This window comes from Ictalurus furcatus, chromosome 1, assembly GCF_023375685.1.
Source record: "Ictalurus furcatus strain D&B chromosome 1, Billie_1.0, whole genome shotgun sequence".
Lineage (NCBI taxonomy): Eukaryota > Metazoa > Chordata > Actinopteri > Siluriformes > Ictaluridae > Ictalurus > Ictalurus furcatus.
Window position 1 is genome coordinate 5,374,952 of NC_071255.1, and position 19,499 is coordinate 5,394,450.

At 39.1% G+C, this 19,499-nt stretch overlaps 1 protein-coding gene across 3 annotated transcripts; it reads right to left on the bottom strand.

Moving 5' to 3' along the window:
* Positions 1-1,791: 1,791 nt before the first annotated feature.
* LOC128605771 (transmembrane protein 241) lies at positions 1,792-19,459 on the bottom strand. Of its 3 annotated transcripts, XM_053621492.1 has the most exons (15): positions 19,075-19,459; positions 18,733-18,779; positions 18,422-18,499; positions 16,552-16,633; positions 16,372-16,449; positions 12,074-12,099; positions 11,646-11,697; positions 11,006-11,054; positions 9,984-10,029; positions 8,379-8,414; positions 8,254-8,288; positions 8,057-8,126; positions 7,730-7,823; positions 5,332-5,396; positions 1,793-5,208 (listed from the first exon to the last, which is right to left on the bottom strand). In XM_053621492.1, exons 1-15 carry the CDS (start codon positions 19,144-19,146, stop codon positions 5,145-5,147), a joined length of 894 nt encoding a protein of 297 aa, XP_053477467.1. In that variant the 5' UTR covers positions 19,147-19,459; the 3' UTR covers positions 1,793-5,144. The 3 variants fall into 3 exon arrangements, with proteins under 3 accessions (XP_053477477.1, XP_053477486.1, XP_053477467.1); XM_053621502.1 differs by lacking the exon at positions 16,552-16,633 and having other exon boundaries at positions 1,792-5,208; positions 12,074-12,097; XM_053621511.1 differs by lacking the exons at positions 18,733-18,779; positions 19,075-19,459 and having other exon boundaries at positions 1,792-5,208; positions 16,552-16,666; positions 18,422-18,473.
* Between the last annotated feature and the right edge of the window lie 40 nt (positions 19,460-19,499).

Consider the following 19,499-nt stretch of genomic DNA (forward strand, 5'->3'; position numbering starts at 1 on the left):
TCGGTTTAACGTCTCATCCGAAAGACGGTGCTGTTTTTACAGTATCGTGTCCTCGTTACTATACCAGGGGCATTAGGCCCCACACAGACCACAGGGTGAACGCCCCCTGCTGGCCTCACTAATACCACTTCCAGCAGCACCCTTAGTTTTTCCCAGGAGGTCTCCCATCCAGGTACTGTCCAGGCTCAACCCTGCTTAGCTTCGAACACTAGGTAAGAACTGCAGGTTGACAGGGGTCTGGCGCAAAAAAAAATAAAAATTTTGTGTGGCGACAGCTGTCACTAGCAGGTCAGTCCAAGTCACCATGGAGCCCAGATGTAGGCACACTGCTCTCAGTTTCCTGAGTAACATCTCTCTTGATGACCAGCTGATTTTTTTAATGACTGTGATGACCAAGGTGAACCTTCAGATGGTGCCATTATTTTGTTTATGGATCCTGATCTGACTTCAGGGTCTGCAAGGTCTCCAAGCTCAACGCTGGCCTCAGGATACCCAATGCATTACTGCAGCACACCCACAGCTGCTGCAGAATAGTTTGGATATTGTGTAGCTATCTCTTTATAATAACCACAATTAGGGAGCGAGAGACACCTGTCCGTAGCCCAATTCCGTGGTAATTTATGGCAAACTTAAAAAATCTACAATACATGCATGGAGACTGAACAAAAGAGGAATTTCAGTCTGTTTTTTTTTTGTTTTTTTTTCCACTGGCTGTTTCACAAACCAATGGGCTGTGCTTCCATTCATGTATGAAAATCCTTTTAGTGTTCTAATTTGTTAACATAATAAACATTATTAGCGTTCGTGTAAACTAAAATCTTTTTAATATTATTAATCGGCCTGATATATTTATTGAAAAGTTAGTGTAATTGTATAATATTTATTAATAATATAATTACTTAGAACGGTTTATTTTCCATTCGATGTGCAACAAGCTCGCATCGAACAAAGAACTGTAAGAAGGTTCCTTTGATCAAGAATGGCGCAGCAGATAATTTGTTTTACTGCAACGAGTTTTCCATTATGAAGAATCAAGTATTTTCAAAAAATGGCTTGTTTTGTGGAATGAGAGCGCAGCTTCATGATGGCTTTGGAACACAAGCCTGTCATTTATACAAAACAACAAGTCATCCAGCCCATCCAATATAAGAAATGCGAACATAATGTGTATTGTCCCTTCTATAATTGCAGGTACATTCGGCAGGTCACATAAATGATATATATATATTTTTTTAATCTAGAGTTTCTAAATATTCTTTCCGAAAAATTTATTATTTCCCATCCATGTTTACGTATTTTAAAAAAAACACAGTTAACCAAAGAATTTGTCAGTCCTGTTATGTACAAATCAGGAAACATGCAAACTTACAATCAAGTCACTGTAATAAAAGCAATATCCTTACATACATACTTGGGGGGGGGCAATTTTAAAACATTTTAAACAAAATTATCAGATGTTTAAAAAAAAATTAAATAATTTCCATTTAAAAACAATTGGTTCTTTAAATTACTATAGAAGAAAACAACTAGAACATAAATTGTATGTGTATAATATGTATATATACGTTATGCAATTTTATAATGTAAAACATTTTTTTGCAGTGAAATTATACTAATCCTTTATCAATTTAATGTAAAATTATTTTTCAAACAGAGTTGATGCTTCCAGTAATATAATTGATCCTAGTAAAAGAAGTGCTACTAAGGTTGTTCGCTCCTGTGACAGGTAGACGGTTGTGTTCAAACAGTTGGAAAAGATATCAAGTTTGATGCATATACTGTATACAGTAATATTAAGTATATTTTCATGGATGTGGGCTACTGGTCGGTTTGCATCTTTGTCTGGAGCAAGTAGGTTATGAGCTTTTCTTTGCTATAGGTAGGCCTAATTCTACAAAAAGAACATTGTACCTATGGTCAAGCATGGTGGAGGAAGTGTGATGGTGTGGGGATGCTTTGCTGCTTCAGGGCCTGGGCAACTTGCAATAATTGAGGGAATCATGAATTCTGCTCTGTACCAGAAAATCCTAAAGGAGAATGTACGGGCTTCAGTCCATAAGTTGAAACTCAAGCGCAGCTGGATTATGCAGCAAGACAGTGATCCGAAGCATAGGAGTAAGTCCTAGTCCTAGAAGTAAGTGAAAGACTGATCTCCGATTATCAGAAGCGTTCGGTTGCAGTTATTGCTGGTAAAGGTGACACAACCAGATTTTAAGTTTAAGGGGGTGATTAGTTTTTGACATTGTTGATAGTGTTGGATGACTTTTTTTTACAAAGTTACATGGCATACTTTCAAAGCAGCATGAATAAAAGTTCCCAATTTATACATGAATTTCAAGGTGGTAACAGTGTTGACAGAAGAAATATACAGTCCCCTTTAAAACTATTGGAACGGCGAGGCCAATTGAATTGTTTGTGCTGTACACCAAAGACCTTTGGTTTTGAGATCAAAAGACGGATAGGAGATGAGAGTTTAGGATTTCAGCTTTTATTTCCTGGTATTTACATCTAGATATGTTAAGCAATATAAAACATAGAACCTTTTGCATCAGACTGCCCGATTTTTAGGTGAGCAAAAGTATAGGAACAGATAAGTCATGAAGTACATTAAATAAGACTTATAACATATTTGGTTGCATATCGCTTGCTTGCAATAACTGCATCAAGCCTGCGACTCACGCACATCACCAAATTGTTGGTTTCTTCTTTTGTGTGCTTTTCCAGGTTTTTACCACAGCGTCTTTCAGCTGTTGTTTGTTTCAGGGGGTTCTCCCTTCAGTCTCCTCTTCAGGAGGTGAAATGCTGCTCAATTGGGTGAAGGTCTGGTGATTGACTTGTCCAGTCTAAAACCTTCCACATTTTCCCCCTGATGAAGTCCTGTGTTGAGTTGGCAGTGTGTTTTGGATTGTTGTCTTGCTGCATGATGAAGTTCCTCCTGATTAATTTGGATGCATTTCTCTGTAAACTGGCAGACAAAATGTTCCTGTAAACTTCTGAATTCATTCTGCTGCTATCAACATGAGTTCCATCATCAATTAAGATTACTAAGACTGCTCCAGAAGCAGCCATGCAAGCCTAAGTCATGACACTACTGCCACCATGTTTCACAGGTGAGCTATGTTTTGGATCATGAGCAGATCCTTTCTTTCTCCATGATTTGGCCTTTCCATAACGTTAGTAGAGGTCAATCTTGGTTCTAGAACGTTTGTGGCTCATCTCTGTATTTTATTGCAAATTCCAATCTGGGGTTCTGATTCTTACTGCTCATGAGTGATTTGCATCTTGTGGTATGGACTCTATATTTCTGCTCTCAAAGTCCTCTTCGAACGGTGGATTGTGATGTCACTGACTGTTGTTTTTGGGTTTATCGTCGCAGCTCTCACAATGTTTCTGCCATCAGCTGTAGTCGTCTTCCTTGGCCAATCCATTCAGTGTCTGTTGCTTGGTACACCACTGGTTTCTTTATTTATCAGAATATTCCAAATTGTTGTATTGGCTATGCCCAATGCTAGGGCAGTTCCTCTGACTGAGTTTCCCCTCTTTTCTCAGCTTCGAAATGGCAGTGTGTACACTGAGCTACACAGTCAGTTGTCATAACCAGCTAAGTCAGTTCACCCCAGAAAGTGACATGACACAACCTAATGTCACACTCAGTACGTTTACATGGACAGAATGATCCAATTTTAACCCGATTAAGACGATACTCTGATTAAGAAACTAGCATGTAAACAGCAAATTTTAATTACCTTAATCCGATTAAGGTCGTACTCGAAGTAAACACAAATGGAATTAAGACGTGTGGAGTATTCCTGTTTTAGTCGCATTATCGACGTGTATTACAGACATGTACACACCTTAATCACACTATTAACGTCGTGTGGGAGTTTTCACCGCATTTTGCGACAGGACACGTACTACCTTGATACGACAAACAAAAGAGAGCACGGCTGCGTCCCAAACCGCGTACTTACCTGCTACAGTATATAGTAGGAGAAATACATGTATCTGAGCTACTGTACCCAACCCAAACTGTACCACCGCTTCAAGCAGTCGTCTGTTTGCACGTACAACACGACAAATAATTAACCGCACTTGAAGCGTTCGTAAAAATTTAAAATAAAAACACCCAAAACTGTATGTTGATACGTGAAATTCTGGACGGAACGTCGGACGGTGCAGGGCAGTGACGTAATGACGTGTGCCGTTAATTGAACTATGTTCTAGAACATGTAAAACAGGAACATGAAAGGAGTATTCTAAAAGCGACTCATGTAAACACCTTAATCACAATATTGTCTTATTCAGAATAAGGTCAATAATTAGATTACTGCTGTCCATGTCAACGTAGTCACGGACTGATTGTGGTGACCGTGAACATCTATTAGATTATGCATTTATAAATGTTGTCATGTAGTTCTATGAACAAAGCCCTTCAGTACAGTTTTTGTTTTTCAGTTCCATTTTTAAAATCAAGGAACAGTATTAACCAAGCATTATAAGACGATAGACATAATTTACTTGAGTTTCCCTAGACAAAACAGTCATACATGATATGTCTTTTGAGCATTAATAATGTAAACAAGCACAAAATAAAAATCAAAGTGCCCTGAAAAATACACCCAGCATGTAATATAATACTGAGCAATAGGAAATTAGGAATTACTGAAAGTGGCAAGAGCATACAACAATGCTATGTAATGATGACATGCTAACTAATAATATACTAGTTACCAAGGTGGCTAGTTTAGTTACAGTCTTAAGCTCAATCCAAAGTAACTCCGTGTCCTAATTTAAAAATGAAATTTACTAACCCCAGAATCTATTTCTGTTACATCATCCAGCTGTTAATACAAAATATATACATACCTAGCAAGAAGATGTACTGTTTTTTTTAAACCATTTGCTGTTATATTTAGACACAGCATATTGCCTGTGTAGACCATGCCATCAGTAATTCCTATTACAGTACAGTGATCACAGATATGTAAATATGCAAACACAAACATCTGGAAATGACATTTTTTGATATTAAATACTCCTCTGAACTGTCATGATTATCAGCGGTTATATTGTATAATATTAGAATGAAAAGAAAGATAAGCCGAGGTGAAGTATCATTATGTGATTATGTAATGAAATTTGTTTTAGCTCTCCAGAAGGCTGTTTGTGTGAATTGACAGCGCCTCAGCAACATGGCTTGTAAGGATGCTGTAAGGAGAAAAATTGAATGAGGTAATCCACATTAGACAATGGGCACTTATACATTTTATAGTACACTGCTCTTCTAAACTTATATTCACAATAATTACTCATTATTAATGGTCACCTCACCAGCATAATGTTAGGGGTCCCAGTTCTATGCTGAATATAAAAACGGACAGAGCAGAAGCCAGTATCTGTAAGTGAGATAAGACAAACGTTTAATAATACAAGACAACAAAAGTAAATACTGCCCAGTTCGATATCACTAAACTTGTAAATAGTACAAGATACTGTTTTAAAACACCTACGTATGTTCATTTTAATTCGGAAAATATCGTATACAGCGCTGCGTGAAAGTTTAGAACTTTCTACGTCTGCATAAATATGACCTAAAACATCATTAGATATTCACACAAGTTCTAAAAATAAGAGACAAAGAGAACCCAATTAAACAAATGAGACAAAAATATTATACTTGACCATTTATTTATTGAAGAAAATGATCCAGTATTACCGTGAGTGGTAAAAGTATGTGAATCTCTAGGATTAGCAGTTCATCTGAAGGTGAAATTAGAGTGAGGTGTTTTCAATCGATGGGATGACGATCAGGTGTGAGTGAGCGCTCTGTTTTATTTAAATAAAAGGGATCTATCGAAGTCTTCACAACACACATTTGTGTAAGTGTATTATAGCACGAACAAAGGACCTTAATCCAGTAGGAATGTTGTGGAAGGGCCTGAAGCAAGCAGTTCATGTGAGGAAACCCACCAACATCCCCGAGTTGAAGCTGTTCTGTACTGAGGAACGGGCTAAAATTCCTCCAAGCCGATGTGCAGGACTGATCAACAGTTCCTGGAAATGTTTAGTAAAGTTTCAAAAAGTAATGTAAATAAAGAGCCCCTTTTGTGTTGTTGCAAGCCTGCCTCCTGTTTCCTTATTTCCCTCAGAACTAAAAAGGGAATTGTTACACTGTTGCCAAAACCCAGTATTTGAAGAAGATTTGCCATAATGAAATCCTCGATCACTCGCAAAGATCGTCAAGACCCTGACTGGCATCGACCAGACTCGACACCAGGTTTTCCAGACTCTTCTATAAGCAAAATCCAGCAGAGGCCTCTACGGCCATGCCCCATTTCAAGCTCTCAAAAATGGGACCGCAGGATGGGACTCACAGTGGACCCAAAGAAGTGTGCAATTGGGTGGGTGGAAGTACAGTTTCTGGGCTTCGACTTGGGCTATGGGCAGGTGCGTCTCCAAATTGATAAGACCGCAGCAATTGCGGCCTGCACGAGACCCAAGACCAAAAAGGGGGTGAGGCAGTTCCTGGTGCTGGTTGGCTACTACAGAAGTTGTGTACCTAATTTTTCAGAAGTCACCAGCCCACTGACTGACATCATTAAAAAGGAGCCGTCAGATCCGGTCCAGTGGACGGAGCCATGCGAGCATGCTTTCTGCCAGGTAAATGTGGTTTTGTTTGTGGGCCCGCTGTTGCATTCACACTCTCTCCCTTTTTTTCTGCAGAGTGACGTGTTGGACAGAGGGTTTGGGGCCATGGTGGTCATGGATTACCTCTGTCATCAGGGGGGAGTCAGCTGCAAGCTGTCCAGTCCCTGTGCTTCACAGTTGGTATGAGGTGCTTCTCCTGAAAAGCTGTCTTTGGTCTGCGCCAAACATGTCTATCTTTGATTCGTTTGTCCAGAGCACGTTACTCCAAAAGACCTGGTCTTTGCCTACATGGCACGCCTCCCATGCAGGTCAAATTTGTGCAATCTCTTACTGATTGTAGAAGCATGCACTTTGACACCAACAGCTGCTAGACTTACTAGCAAATCTTGTGAAGCAATTTGGGGGTTCTTGGAGACTTCATTGTGCATCAGATGGTCTGCTTTTGGGCTGAATTTGCTGGGATGGCCAGTCCTAGACAAATTGGCAGTCGTTTGAAATCCGTGCCATTTGCAGATTCTTTTCCTTCGTTACAGTGGAACGATGTATTCATAAATAATTTGGAGATATGGAGAGCCTTGTCCGATGGGTGGTGGATGTCATAATCATAATGTATATGCTGGCTGGATACTAGGCCACAACACATGAAATGCCCCTGAAATACATCACCTGACCGGAATGCTACCGAACACCATTTGGGAATCTTAAAACAGTCAGTAAAGAAATGGAACATCTCCAGCAAAGATTTCTTCTATCCATGCCAAGGAGGTAATCAGTAAACATCATTAGTGAAGAACATACCAGTCTTTGTTGCAGTAACTTTTATTGTATGGACCCCCTTATTAAATCTCATTCTATAACTGAACAAAAAAATAATACAAATTTTTATAATTTCTAAGATTGTAGTAACAGTAAACAGGGGTGTACTTACTTTCTTTGTATACGGTATAAAATGGTATAAGTCAGTTGGAACAGGTATGTACAGGACATTTAAAATGAAAGAATAATGTCTTAAAAACTCTATTCATGTATCTCACCCATTTGTAATGAATGAGTATGAAAGAAGAATGATGATATCTCTGACCTTGGCCAGGAACAGCCAGACCGCACAGTGCACCAAAGAAAGTCCGCTCTTCAACTTCACCGATGCTAGCACCAGAAAAAAGCCAAGTATAGCACTGTTGGTAAGAATGCACATTTCATTAGCACATCAAGTTGCATTTAATAAGTGAATTAATACTTATTTGGTTTATAGTTATGATTACTTTCTTTTTATATGACTTAACATGTATACGTATAGCAGCGTCCCAAATTGCTGCCCAATCTTTTATAAATTTAACTTTACATCCATATAAATCCATATAAATCTACTTAATGCAATGTTGATTTGGTTTATGTGGAAACTTCCTACCTGGCAAAACAGCCACTATAGAACGTATAGGACCAAAGGAATGGAAAATCCAGAGCACCAAAAAGATCACCTAAGAAAAAAAAATTATAGTTTGAAAAAAATAACAAATGCTATTGGATATTCATCACAACACTCTCCAGGAATAATATGCCACAATGCAAAAAATAGAAGTCACTGAGAAAGAGATGTCGGATTACCTGTTGGATGTGTTGCAGTAGCTAACAGCAAGATGCTAAAAAAAAAAAAAAAGGTTATTTTTAACAGCAAATGAAAACTAATAGCTAATTAAAAACTGTAAAAACAAGTATGTCAGTTTATTTACCTGACCATGTAGTTGATTAACTGTTGTTCAAGATCACTGTTTAAAAAAAAATAAAAATCTTACAGACTATCATAAACGACTTTTGACACACACTGAATGCATTTGGGTTTGAGATCAAAAGATTATCAGATGGGAATTTCAGTTTTCATTTCCAGATATTTACATCTAGATGTGTTAAACAACTTCGAACATGATGGCATCTTTGTTGGCAGACCACTCAATTTTTAGGTGAGCAAAAGTATTCGGAAAAAAAGTAAATAACACGTAACATTTGGTTGCATATCCCTTGTTTGCAATAACTGCATCAAACCCATGGCCCACTGACATCGCCAAACTGTTGCATTCTTCTTTTGTGATGCTTTTCCAGGCTTGTACTGCAGCTTCTTTCAGTTGCTCTTTGTGGATTGTGAAATCTTCATCCCTGCCCTGTGGAGGTTCTTGGTGATGTCACTGAATGTTGTTTTGGGGCTCTTCTTCGCAGGTCTCACATTATTTCTGTCATCACATGTTCTTATTTTCCTTGGCCAACCTGTTCCATGTCTGGTTATTAATGTCACGTATTGGAGGCTAAGGTTAGGATGCAAATGCAGATAAGAGCTTTATTATACGAAAGACAGGCAGACAAATCCAAATCGTGAAACACAGACGTGGTCATAAGCAGGCAAAAGTCAGGCGATTGGCAAACGGGTATAAACGAGGCAAAACAGAATCGAAGCCTAAACAGGATTCAAAAACGAGGGCGAGAACAAGATCAAAACTATGACCCATGAAACGAGGAACAAAGGGTTGGTATTCGAAAAACTCACGTGATACTTTGCAAAGTATAAAGAGACACAAGGGGATTATAATTCTTTTTACAATACAGGGGCGGAGACAGGACAAACCTTAACAAAACACAAACGTCAGAAGAAAACAAAGTCAAGGTCACTGAAAACCCGGCAGCGCGCGTTCGTGCTACAGCACAATGGGAAATCATGACAATTAGTACACCAGTGGTTTCTTTCTTTTCCAGGACATTTTCAAGGACATTCCAAATTGTTATACTGGCTAAGCCCAATGCTTATGCAATGGCTCTGATAGATTTTACTTCTTTTCTCAGCTTCAAAATGGCTTGCTTTTCCCATAGACAGCTCTCTGATCTTTGTGTTGGTTTATCCTTTTTGACAATAAATGCAGTCTTCCCAGGCAAAATTTTATCGTTTAAACGATAAATCTAACAGGACACCCCTGGGCACCAAGACGAACCACTGAGTCTCATTGTAATATTTTTGATCACTTGAAAAATGAGCGAGATCAAACAAAAGGTGTTATTTAATGCACCTAGATGCAAGTATCTGGAAATGAAAGCTGAAATTGTGATCTGTTGTTTCATATTCATCTTTTGGTCTCAAACTCAAATGTCTTCAGTGTACAGCAAAAATGAAAAAATTGGCCTTCCCTTCCAATACTGTATAAATAAGAATTTGTATGTACTTATATGTTATTTAGACACAAGCAAGTTAAAAAACAGGAGATCTGTTTCACTGTAAATAGCACAAATCACAATAAAAAAAAAATTCTATAAAGCACAAACACTACAAGATCAAAACTGGTCAAAATAGTAACCTCAGATGGCTAGACGTTGAGTTCCTCTGGAACACTTTGTATGACCCTGAAATAGAGGAGAAACAGAAAATGATTACATTGAATATACTGCATTGTATTTATTATCATTCTATTACTGTACAACAGTTAAGTTGAAACTCAAGTGCAACTGGATTATGCAGCAAGACAATGATCCAAAGCATAGGAGGTAAGTCCTAGTCCTAGAAATGATGAAAGACTCATCTCCAGTTATCGGAAGCGTTTGGATGAGGTTATTGCTGCTAAAGTTGGCACAACCAGATTTTAAGGGGGCAATTAGTTTTTCACATTGGTAATAGGTGTTAAAAAGAAAGAAATAAAAACTGTATTGTGTTTACTCAGCTTGCCTTTGATTTATGTTGTATTTCGTTTGAAGATCTAAAACTATTTAGTATGAGATATACACAAAACCATAAGAAATCAGGGTGGGGGCAAATACTTTTTCATTGTACTGTATAGTATATAGATGAATATATTGCAACCAAATCACCAATACATTTGTGTTGATATTATAGAATCATCGATAAAGCGTTCGCCCTATCCTCCAGAGATTACCAGTTCGAATCCCAATGATGTCACAGCCGTCTGTGTCCAGGAGCCCAAGGGAGCAAAATTAGCTCTCTCAATCAGCACTCAGTGACACTAGCCAATCATTGGCATCTGTGAGCTCATACATGCAGAAGGTGTGCATTACGTTGCATGAGCAACAGTACGAAGCATGACGTGCTTCATGGCTCACGTGCCTCAGAAGAAGTATGATATAGTTCTCTGGTTGGTAGCTGTCATATAAGAATGGGTCATGACTAAATTAGGGAGAAATTCCAAATAAATAAATAAATAACAGTGTATAATGTGTGGATTTATAGACACATAGCAAATCCTTGGGTACACAATGATTATGAAACCTTTTTTATTTATCATAAAATGACATAGGCTATATGGAGGAATAATTAATCAATAAAATTCTAGATGTAATAACTTTCAAAACTACAAAACAGTCTCACCAACACAGCAAAAGTGGATGACCGCCCATATGTAACCATTTAGCCCAAACTGAAATGGAATAGGGTGAGATAAGATTAAAAATTTGCTTGTATTTCCTCATTTGCAAGTCGCTTTGTATAAATGTGTCTGCTAAATGAATAAATGTCAATGTAAATATCATTTTCACCATTACGCAGGACTGATATCACTATAGTTCAACATAAGCAAATGGGGTGTAGTTTGTTTCTGCTGTATGATTAATTTGGCTACCATGAATTACATCATTAATTTACATCAGTAATATCCAGTACAAATCTGTCCTACTTTAGCCCTGTTCATCAAAATAGTAACAACACATTAGGTCGAGATATACATCATTCCTACTAACCTTCAGAACAATCAGTTGATTCCCATTAGAAAGGGGTTACAAATAAATATTTATGACACAAGAAATAACATGGTTCTGTAACAGGACGTTCTCAGGGAGAACTTGTCTACACTGTAATAAATTAATATTAAGATCACAATCAGGTGTAGTTTAAAGATATGATTTCATTCACTGTGGAAAAACGTTTGATAATGTGATTGGTCGTGGAGGTGTACAAACAAACTGTCTATGTAATGTTGTTTGGTGTGTGTATAAGAGACAAGTTATTTTACCTGACGATTTTGAAGTGCAAGAGTAATAGCTGACAGCAGCATCAGGCTTTCACTGGAAATAATTATAAATCAAAATTACTTGGCGAGAACTGCAAATACAAATGCATCTTTACACTGAGAAAGGCCAATACCAATCCTACATTCAATTCAATTGTATTTGTGTAGCACTTTCAACAACAGACATTGTCTGCCACATGTTTGAGGTAGTAAAAATATGCATCTCTTTGTAAATTCCATAAAAACAGACTGGGTTATGATTTTTCCCTTTCTATTTTTTCCACTTAAAAATGAAAAGAGCGCTACTTGCGATGGTCTACATGTGACACAGAAAATGCCTGTGTTTTTACAATACCTTACTACTACTCATGTAAAATAAGCACTAAGAAATTTCTATCTTCCTGGATATAGACAAGAAAATAAATGCCTACCTGAATGTCTTCACCCACGATGACCTCTTGAGAGTAAAACCAGAAAATAAGAAACTTTGAATTATTTCAGGGGTTATTATTAGGTAAACTTACTTCTAACATTCACTACTGGTCAAAAGTTTGGAGACACTCGACTGAAACATTTCTCATGAGCTTAAAAAACTTGTGTATGATTAAATGAAGGTGTATGATTAAATGTTTGAAACCGGTGTTGTAGACGAAAATATAATCGTGCCGACATATTCTTTTCTTTTATTAGAAAGCTAACAATTTATTTAGGAAAAAAAATCTTTTTGTAAACGGATGAGTTGGAGTGAAATATTCGGAAAAGCAGCTGATAGGAGTCCAGCGTCGGTGGGAACTCCTTTAATACTTTTAAAAAAGCATCTCAGGGGGATTCCTCAAGAAATCATTTGAGAAAATCCCAAGAATACAGATCTAGAAATTCTAGGCAAAAAGGGTGTCTACTTTGAAGATGCTGAAATACTAAATTATTTTGATTTATTTGGGATTTTTTTTTTTTTTTTATCACAACATAATTCCCATAGTTCCACTTGTGTTATTCCAGAGTTCTGATGACTTTATTCTTATTCTAAAATGTGGGATAAAAAAATTAAATAAAGAATGAGTGTGTCTAAACTTTTGAACTTTATATAGTGTATAGCTACTTGTGTCACGTAATGGAGGCGCAGACAGATGCAAATGCAGATAAGAGCTTTTATTAAAGACAGGCAAGCAGACAAATCCAAAACATGAGACAATAGCGTGGTCAAAAAACAGGCAGTAGGTCAGGCGATCGGTAAACAGGTATAAACAAGGCTAAACAGGAATCGAAAACGAGGGCGAGAAAAAGATCAAAACTATAACACATCAAACAAGGAACAAGCGCTTGGTATACGGGAAACTCACGTAAAACTTCGCGAAGTACAAAGAGACACGAGGGGTTTAAATGACAAATGTAATCAAGGGTGAACACAAAACAGCTGAGAGTAAAGATGACACATACGGGAAACAACCAATGACAGTACAGGGGCGGAGCGACGTCCTCAGCCGAGCAGGAAAGCGGAGCGTTGTTCGAAGCGGAGCCTGCCATAGTGACATCCGAGGCAAAACAGGGATTTTTTTGCTGCTGGGATTTTGAGCAGCATCCTCAGCGGAGCAGGATTGCAGAGCGACGTCCTCAGAGAAGCCTGGCGTAGTGACATCCGCGGCAGAGTAGGGAAGCAAATCAGAGCTCTTGCCTGCAACGGGAGGCAGAGAAACATCCTCAGCTGAACAGGATGGCTGAGCGGCATCATCAGTCACCCAGAGAGACTGCGCGTCGTTCTCCATCGACTCTGCAGGCTGAACTTGGTTGGCTGTGTCAGCAGACTCAGGTGAAAGTTTAGTTGGCCGTATCGTCGACCTGGGACAGGAACGTAGCTTGGGAGGCTGCCTCATCAACCACTAGCAGGAACTTGACTTTATGATGGAGCTCTGGAAATGAGACAACCTCTTGGGTCTCGTGCTGGAGTTCTGGGGAGATCACCACATTGAACTCCGACTAAGGTTCTGGAGCTGAGGTCGCCACATTGACCTCAGACAAGTGTTCAACAGGTGAGACCTCCTCATAGGTCTCATGCTGGAACTCGCCACGTTGACCTCCAGCTGGAGCTCTGCAGGTGAGACCACCTCGTGGGTCTCAGGTTGGAGCTCTGGAGATGAGGTCGCCACGTTGACCTCCAGCTGGAGCTCTGTAGATGCGACCACCTCGTTGGTCTCAGGCTGGTGCTCTGCCCTTGCTCTCTTGTGGAGCCGTTTGTGGATATGCCAGTTGCTTTTAAAACACTGCCGGGAGCAGAAATGTGATCCGTGGATCCCAAGATTACTGCATGTAGGACACTGTTGGGTGGCTTCTTTACGGCAGCCCTCGCTCTTAGGCTTGCTCGTCACACTGACTCACCTCAAAAGTTGATCCAGGTTGTAGCTCTGCCCTGGATGTCCAAACTCCTTCATGAATAGTCCCGCAAGCTGAGTTACATTGTTGAGGGCTCTTGACCCTTTACTGGCCAGATGCTCCGCCCAATCACGGGCCGGGCCATAAAGCCGGGACACAATGAACCCAAGCCATTGCCTCTTGTCCGCCTTGGGGTTTGCCAGGCTCGAAAAGTACATTTGGCAGTGGAAAATGAACTGCCTTGGGTAGCCACCCAATCCATAATTCGGGTCCGGGAGTTCTATGTCCGTCCACTGGGGAAACTGGACTGACATGAATGGTGGCCAGGCATTCCTATGTACACTGGTGTGATGCTCTCCTCACTCTAATGCTGCATCCATAATGAGGCGAAGTATTCTGTCATGTAATGGAGGCACAGACAGATGCAAATGCTGATAAGAGGTTTATTAAAGAGAGGCAAGCAGACAAATCCAAAACATGAGACAACAGCGTGGTCAAAAAACAGGCAGTAGGTCAGGCAATCGGCAAACGGGCGTAAACAAGACGAAACAGGAATCGAAAATGAGGGTGAGACCAAGATCAAAACTATAACACATCAAACAAGGAACAAACGCTTGATATATGGAAAACTCACGTAAAACTTTGCGAAGTACAAAGAGACACGAGGGGTTTAAATGACAAATGTAATCAAGGGTGAACACAAAACAGCTGAGACTAAAGATGACACATACGGGAATCCAATGACAGTATAGGGGCGGAGACAGGACAGGAATCACAACAAAGCACACGTGTCAAAAGTAAACAAACTCAGTGTCACTGACAAACTCAGAAGTGCACCACATGCTCCAGTGCTAGCATGAGGGGAAATCGTGACAACTTGGATGTTCAGCAAACTAGATCTACGTGGCATGTTTTGAAAGATTCATATTCTGTTGTTTAGTTTACATCTAAAAAAAAAAAAAAAAGTGTAGTCATCTAATAGCCAGATGATTAGCCTGGTACTGTGACAACTTCTGTAACTTTTCAAGTGTTCTGAAACTTTAATCAATATATACCATATTCGTGCATAGTTGTTTGATATACATTTCAGGCAAGGCAGGCAATGGCCCCCGAGGGCTGATCATTTAAACAGTCAGAAAATTTTCATCTTAAAATAATACGCAACATCTCAGCAACCCCCTTTGCAGGGTGCTCTCTCATTTGAAGACTGGTTTATACTCGTGCGCCATCCCTTCACGCTCAAGTCGCGTGAGCTTTAAATCCTGAAAATGAACAAGGACGTACCTAACTGGCAGCCAGGAGCGCAAGAGAAAACAAGAAGAGGAGGAAAAGAGTCAACAGGACAGTTGTAAGTGATGGAGATAAAGACAAACAAAGCCGCATCTTGTCATCCAATTTCAGTTTTATTTCACCTTATTATTTGTAAGATGAATTACTTTTAATAGTTAGGGCTGGCGTGTTTTGAGTACTGTTAGCAGTTCTTCATGTGGGCTGAAACGCAATAGGTGGTTCCGCTTGGCAAGAATCTGTACTGTGTCGCTTGGGGCAGCGGTGGCTTAGGCTTAAGGCTCTGGGTTACTGATCGGAAGGTCGGGGGTTCAAGCCCTTGGGCCTTTGAGCAAGGCCATTAACCCTCTCTGCTCCAGGGGCACCGTATCATGACTGACTCTCTGCTCTAACCCCAACTTCCTGGCATGCCCTAACCCTAAGGTATGTGAAGAAAATAATATCACTGTGCTGTGAAGACTCATTAAATAAAAAACGAAAATACATTTACAGCATATTTAATGTTGATGGATGATAATTTCAACAAATACATTTTTACATTAAAAGTTGACATTAGTTAGTAAATGCTAGTGTACTGTAAATACTGAGGTTTGATTTCCTATTTGTAAAATACACCATGAAGCTGTAAAAAAACCCCCCACTATGTTCTGTTAGATGCGTTTTGACTACTTAAATGAGACGTTTTCGCTGTACTCGTGTTTGATGCACGTGAATCGAAGAGGGCTTTGGCTGAACGTTCGTCGTGATGACGTCACATGACGCGGCTTGGCCCAAATCTGTGGACAATCTGCGGTAATTAAGAAAAAATTGCAAGTTCCTCCGAATATTGTGGAGTTTCCTTGATTTTGCGTTCTTTTCCGCGATCGCGAAATCCTCGAGGGACCGACTAAAGAACATTTTACATCTTCACGCAGCATTTGGTACTGCTACAGGATGTGTAATTACACTACGCTGTTGCACACTGGACTTTAACTGGCTGCTGATAACTGTCAGTTTGTTTAGATACTGCACTGCATCCAGAATGTCATATTTGCAGAAAAGAAATATTGCTCCTTAGACATTTTTTTGTGCTTACCTCTTTTCGAGTCCATCTAACAAGAAGAGAGAAGACCACTTCTGACACGTTTTGCAACACAAAAAAGAACGGGATAGGCTAGCCACAAAACACACAAACAGATCAGTTAAAAATGTGAGACAACAAGAGTGTAATTACAGCATTACACTTTCATTATCTGTACAGAAATTACAGACATACCAGAATGGACAAGGCTTTGGATCCACCATATATGTTCCCCAAAAAAAGGACTGATCCTGGAAGCCAGGACACTGCTGCAGATCTAGTCATTTTAATAAAGGATCATAAATGTTGGCTACAATGGTGTTATTACTACTCAACTCATAGCTCAATAAAGAACACTGGGTCTCATTTATTCCCCTGGTTACAAAGGGATTTATTCATAAATCCTTCATATGAGAATTTACACATGAAATCCTGTAAAGTCAGAAAAACACATTTGTATCTTCTCATGCTCCGGAGTGTGTGGAAATTTACACATAAGAAGACTAACCTTGTTTGATCGGGTTCAAATCATATAATTTGCAAACAGTTACTACTGCATTTTAATACGCGGATTATGCGCTCAAGTTTAAATCGCTTATGGTGTCATGTTAATGCTATTAAAGAAATATTAAATGGAAAAAAAATAAATCAAGACAGCATTCCAACCCAAATTCATTTTAAACCAAATAACACTAGTCATTCAATGAATCAAAAGTACTCCCTCTTCGGCCTTCTTCTTCTTTTGGCTGTTTAGTAGTCATTCTGCACTTTCCACTCTATGAGCGTTGCCTTTTATAGAGTTTTGTGGGCGTCACTAAATGCAAATCAGCTAGCCTAGGCCGTACATTTATGGGTGATTGTATTCACGTGCGTACGTTGTTGAACAGCGAAGACAATTGGTGTATCCGAAACTTTAGTAAATCCGGAGGAAATATTGTGTTCAATTTGGCTTACGCAAACGTTTACATACAACTTTATGAAAAGTAGGCAGAATGTTGACTTTGATTTTTTCTGGTTACAAGTGATGTCAGATGTCCCAAGGTACAAATCAGAATTACACATTAAAAATCAGCTTTATTCCAACCAATAGAACTAAGGTTACTGCTTTTGCTCACTCAGACTCTTTCCCCATGGTTAATCATGAGCAAAACTTCAAGCGTCCAAGCAAATTCAGCCCAAGAGCGGACCATCTAATGCAAAAAGAAAACTCCAAGAGCCACAAGATTTCATCACAGGATCTGCTAGTAAGTCTTGCAACTGTTGGTGTCAAACTGCATGCGTCTACAATCAGAAAGTGATTGCAGAAAAAGCCTTTGCAAGACTACATACAGGCAAAGACCAGGCCTTTTGGAATAATGTGCTCTGGAAAGACGAATCAAAGATAGCGCTGTTTATTCACAGTAACAGCAGACATGTTTGGCGCAGATGAAAGACAGCTTTTCAGGAGAAGCACCTCATACCAACTGTGAAGCACGGTGGTAGAAATGTTATGGTTTGGGGTTGCTTTGCTGCCTCATGGAGCTTGCATTCATTGTCCAACTATGAATTCTGCATCATATCAAAGAATGCTTGAAGATAACGTGAGGCCATCTTGTCCGGAATTTTCCTTGTGGTTTTGTTCAAATATATCAACTCTATTAATAGGCACTGTTTCAAAGATGATCAAATGTTTGCTTGTACAAATATGTCAAAAACGCCAACAATTTCCATGAGCTGTACTTATTTTTTCCCCCCACATGACTGTATATATTTCATAGCCTTTAAGAATGCCTTTGTCAAAAGAATCACTCATGGCTGGATCGGGAAGCTTTCGCAAGTTCGCGATGGATGTTAGCACATCACACACACACACGATGCTGTTTCCAAACTAATTAACAAATTCGAAAAGCCTGGAAGTGTTGCGGATCAACCGAGAAGTGGACTTCCACAAACATCCACTGATGAAGGCACAACCCACGTGTTCAAAATGTATGGAGAGTTTTGGGACACCCTGTACCTCCAGCGAGTGTTTTTAAATGATTTATACACTACCAGTCTACACAATTCTGCAACATTATTTTATTACCTGGGAAAACCATTGATTTCCACCCATCCCAGTTTCCCAGTCACCAAAAGCAGAAGAGCTCCAATGCAGGTTTGCCACCTGGAATTCAGAGATAAGTCAGAGAAGTCCAGAGCAGCTGAGCATGAAGTTAATTATTATTATTATTTTTTAATTGTGTGTTTAAGAACAGCGAATAAGAAAATGATTTTAAAAAGCAAACGTTATTAGGAAGTGAAGAATAAGGGAAGAACCAAGATTTTAAAAAATAAATAAATACAGATCTGCTGCTAAAGTGCATGTGGATGCTATTAAGCAACCTGTGTCAGACTTACCCCTGGAAAAGGGTGGGATATGTAAACTTCAAGACAGAAAGTACATACTGCAAAAAGAGAATAACTGTTTAGCATTTAATGTCAAGTGTGAATATCATACACAAAGACCCATATAAAGTATAATAATAATAATAATAATAATAATAATAATAATAATAATGTTAGAAGCAGAATATGGCAGTCAATCAGATTTTCAGTAAATATATTTCCAGTGAGGTTATTCACATGAAATTTTCACCGGACATCTGTATTAACTCAAGAAATCCACACATTAAAGTCTATAAATAAAGTTATATATGTGTGCATATATATATACACGCGCGCGCATACACATATCCCCACCTTATTTGAGAAACAGGATCCCACAAAAAAGATGCAGAAGAAAACGCCTGGAATAGCTCGTGCTAAATTCATCGGTCAGAAATCCTGTTTGGAAATCTTTAAAAAACATATATGAGAGAAACTTGCAGCGAACGTCCATCAGAAACCCGACGTCACCGCGGTAAAGTTTGATCACCTATCCACGTAAAGATTTGCTACAAAACTACTTCCTGTATCCAGTGACGAAGCGCGTGACGTATAGCCGCGTTCGATTACAAAAATAAAAGTCCGTTATGAGCACCGTAGCAGTAATTCGGGACTTATTGTTCAACGATGAAGAAAGGATTAAAAGACTGTGGAGAACGTAAACATTATTATAAAAAATGAATAAATACTGCACACTGTAGAATGAGAATAATAACACCTCAAACGTTTTAGAATAGCAA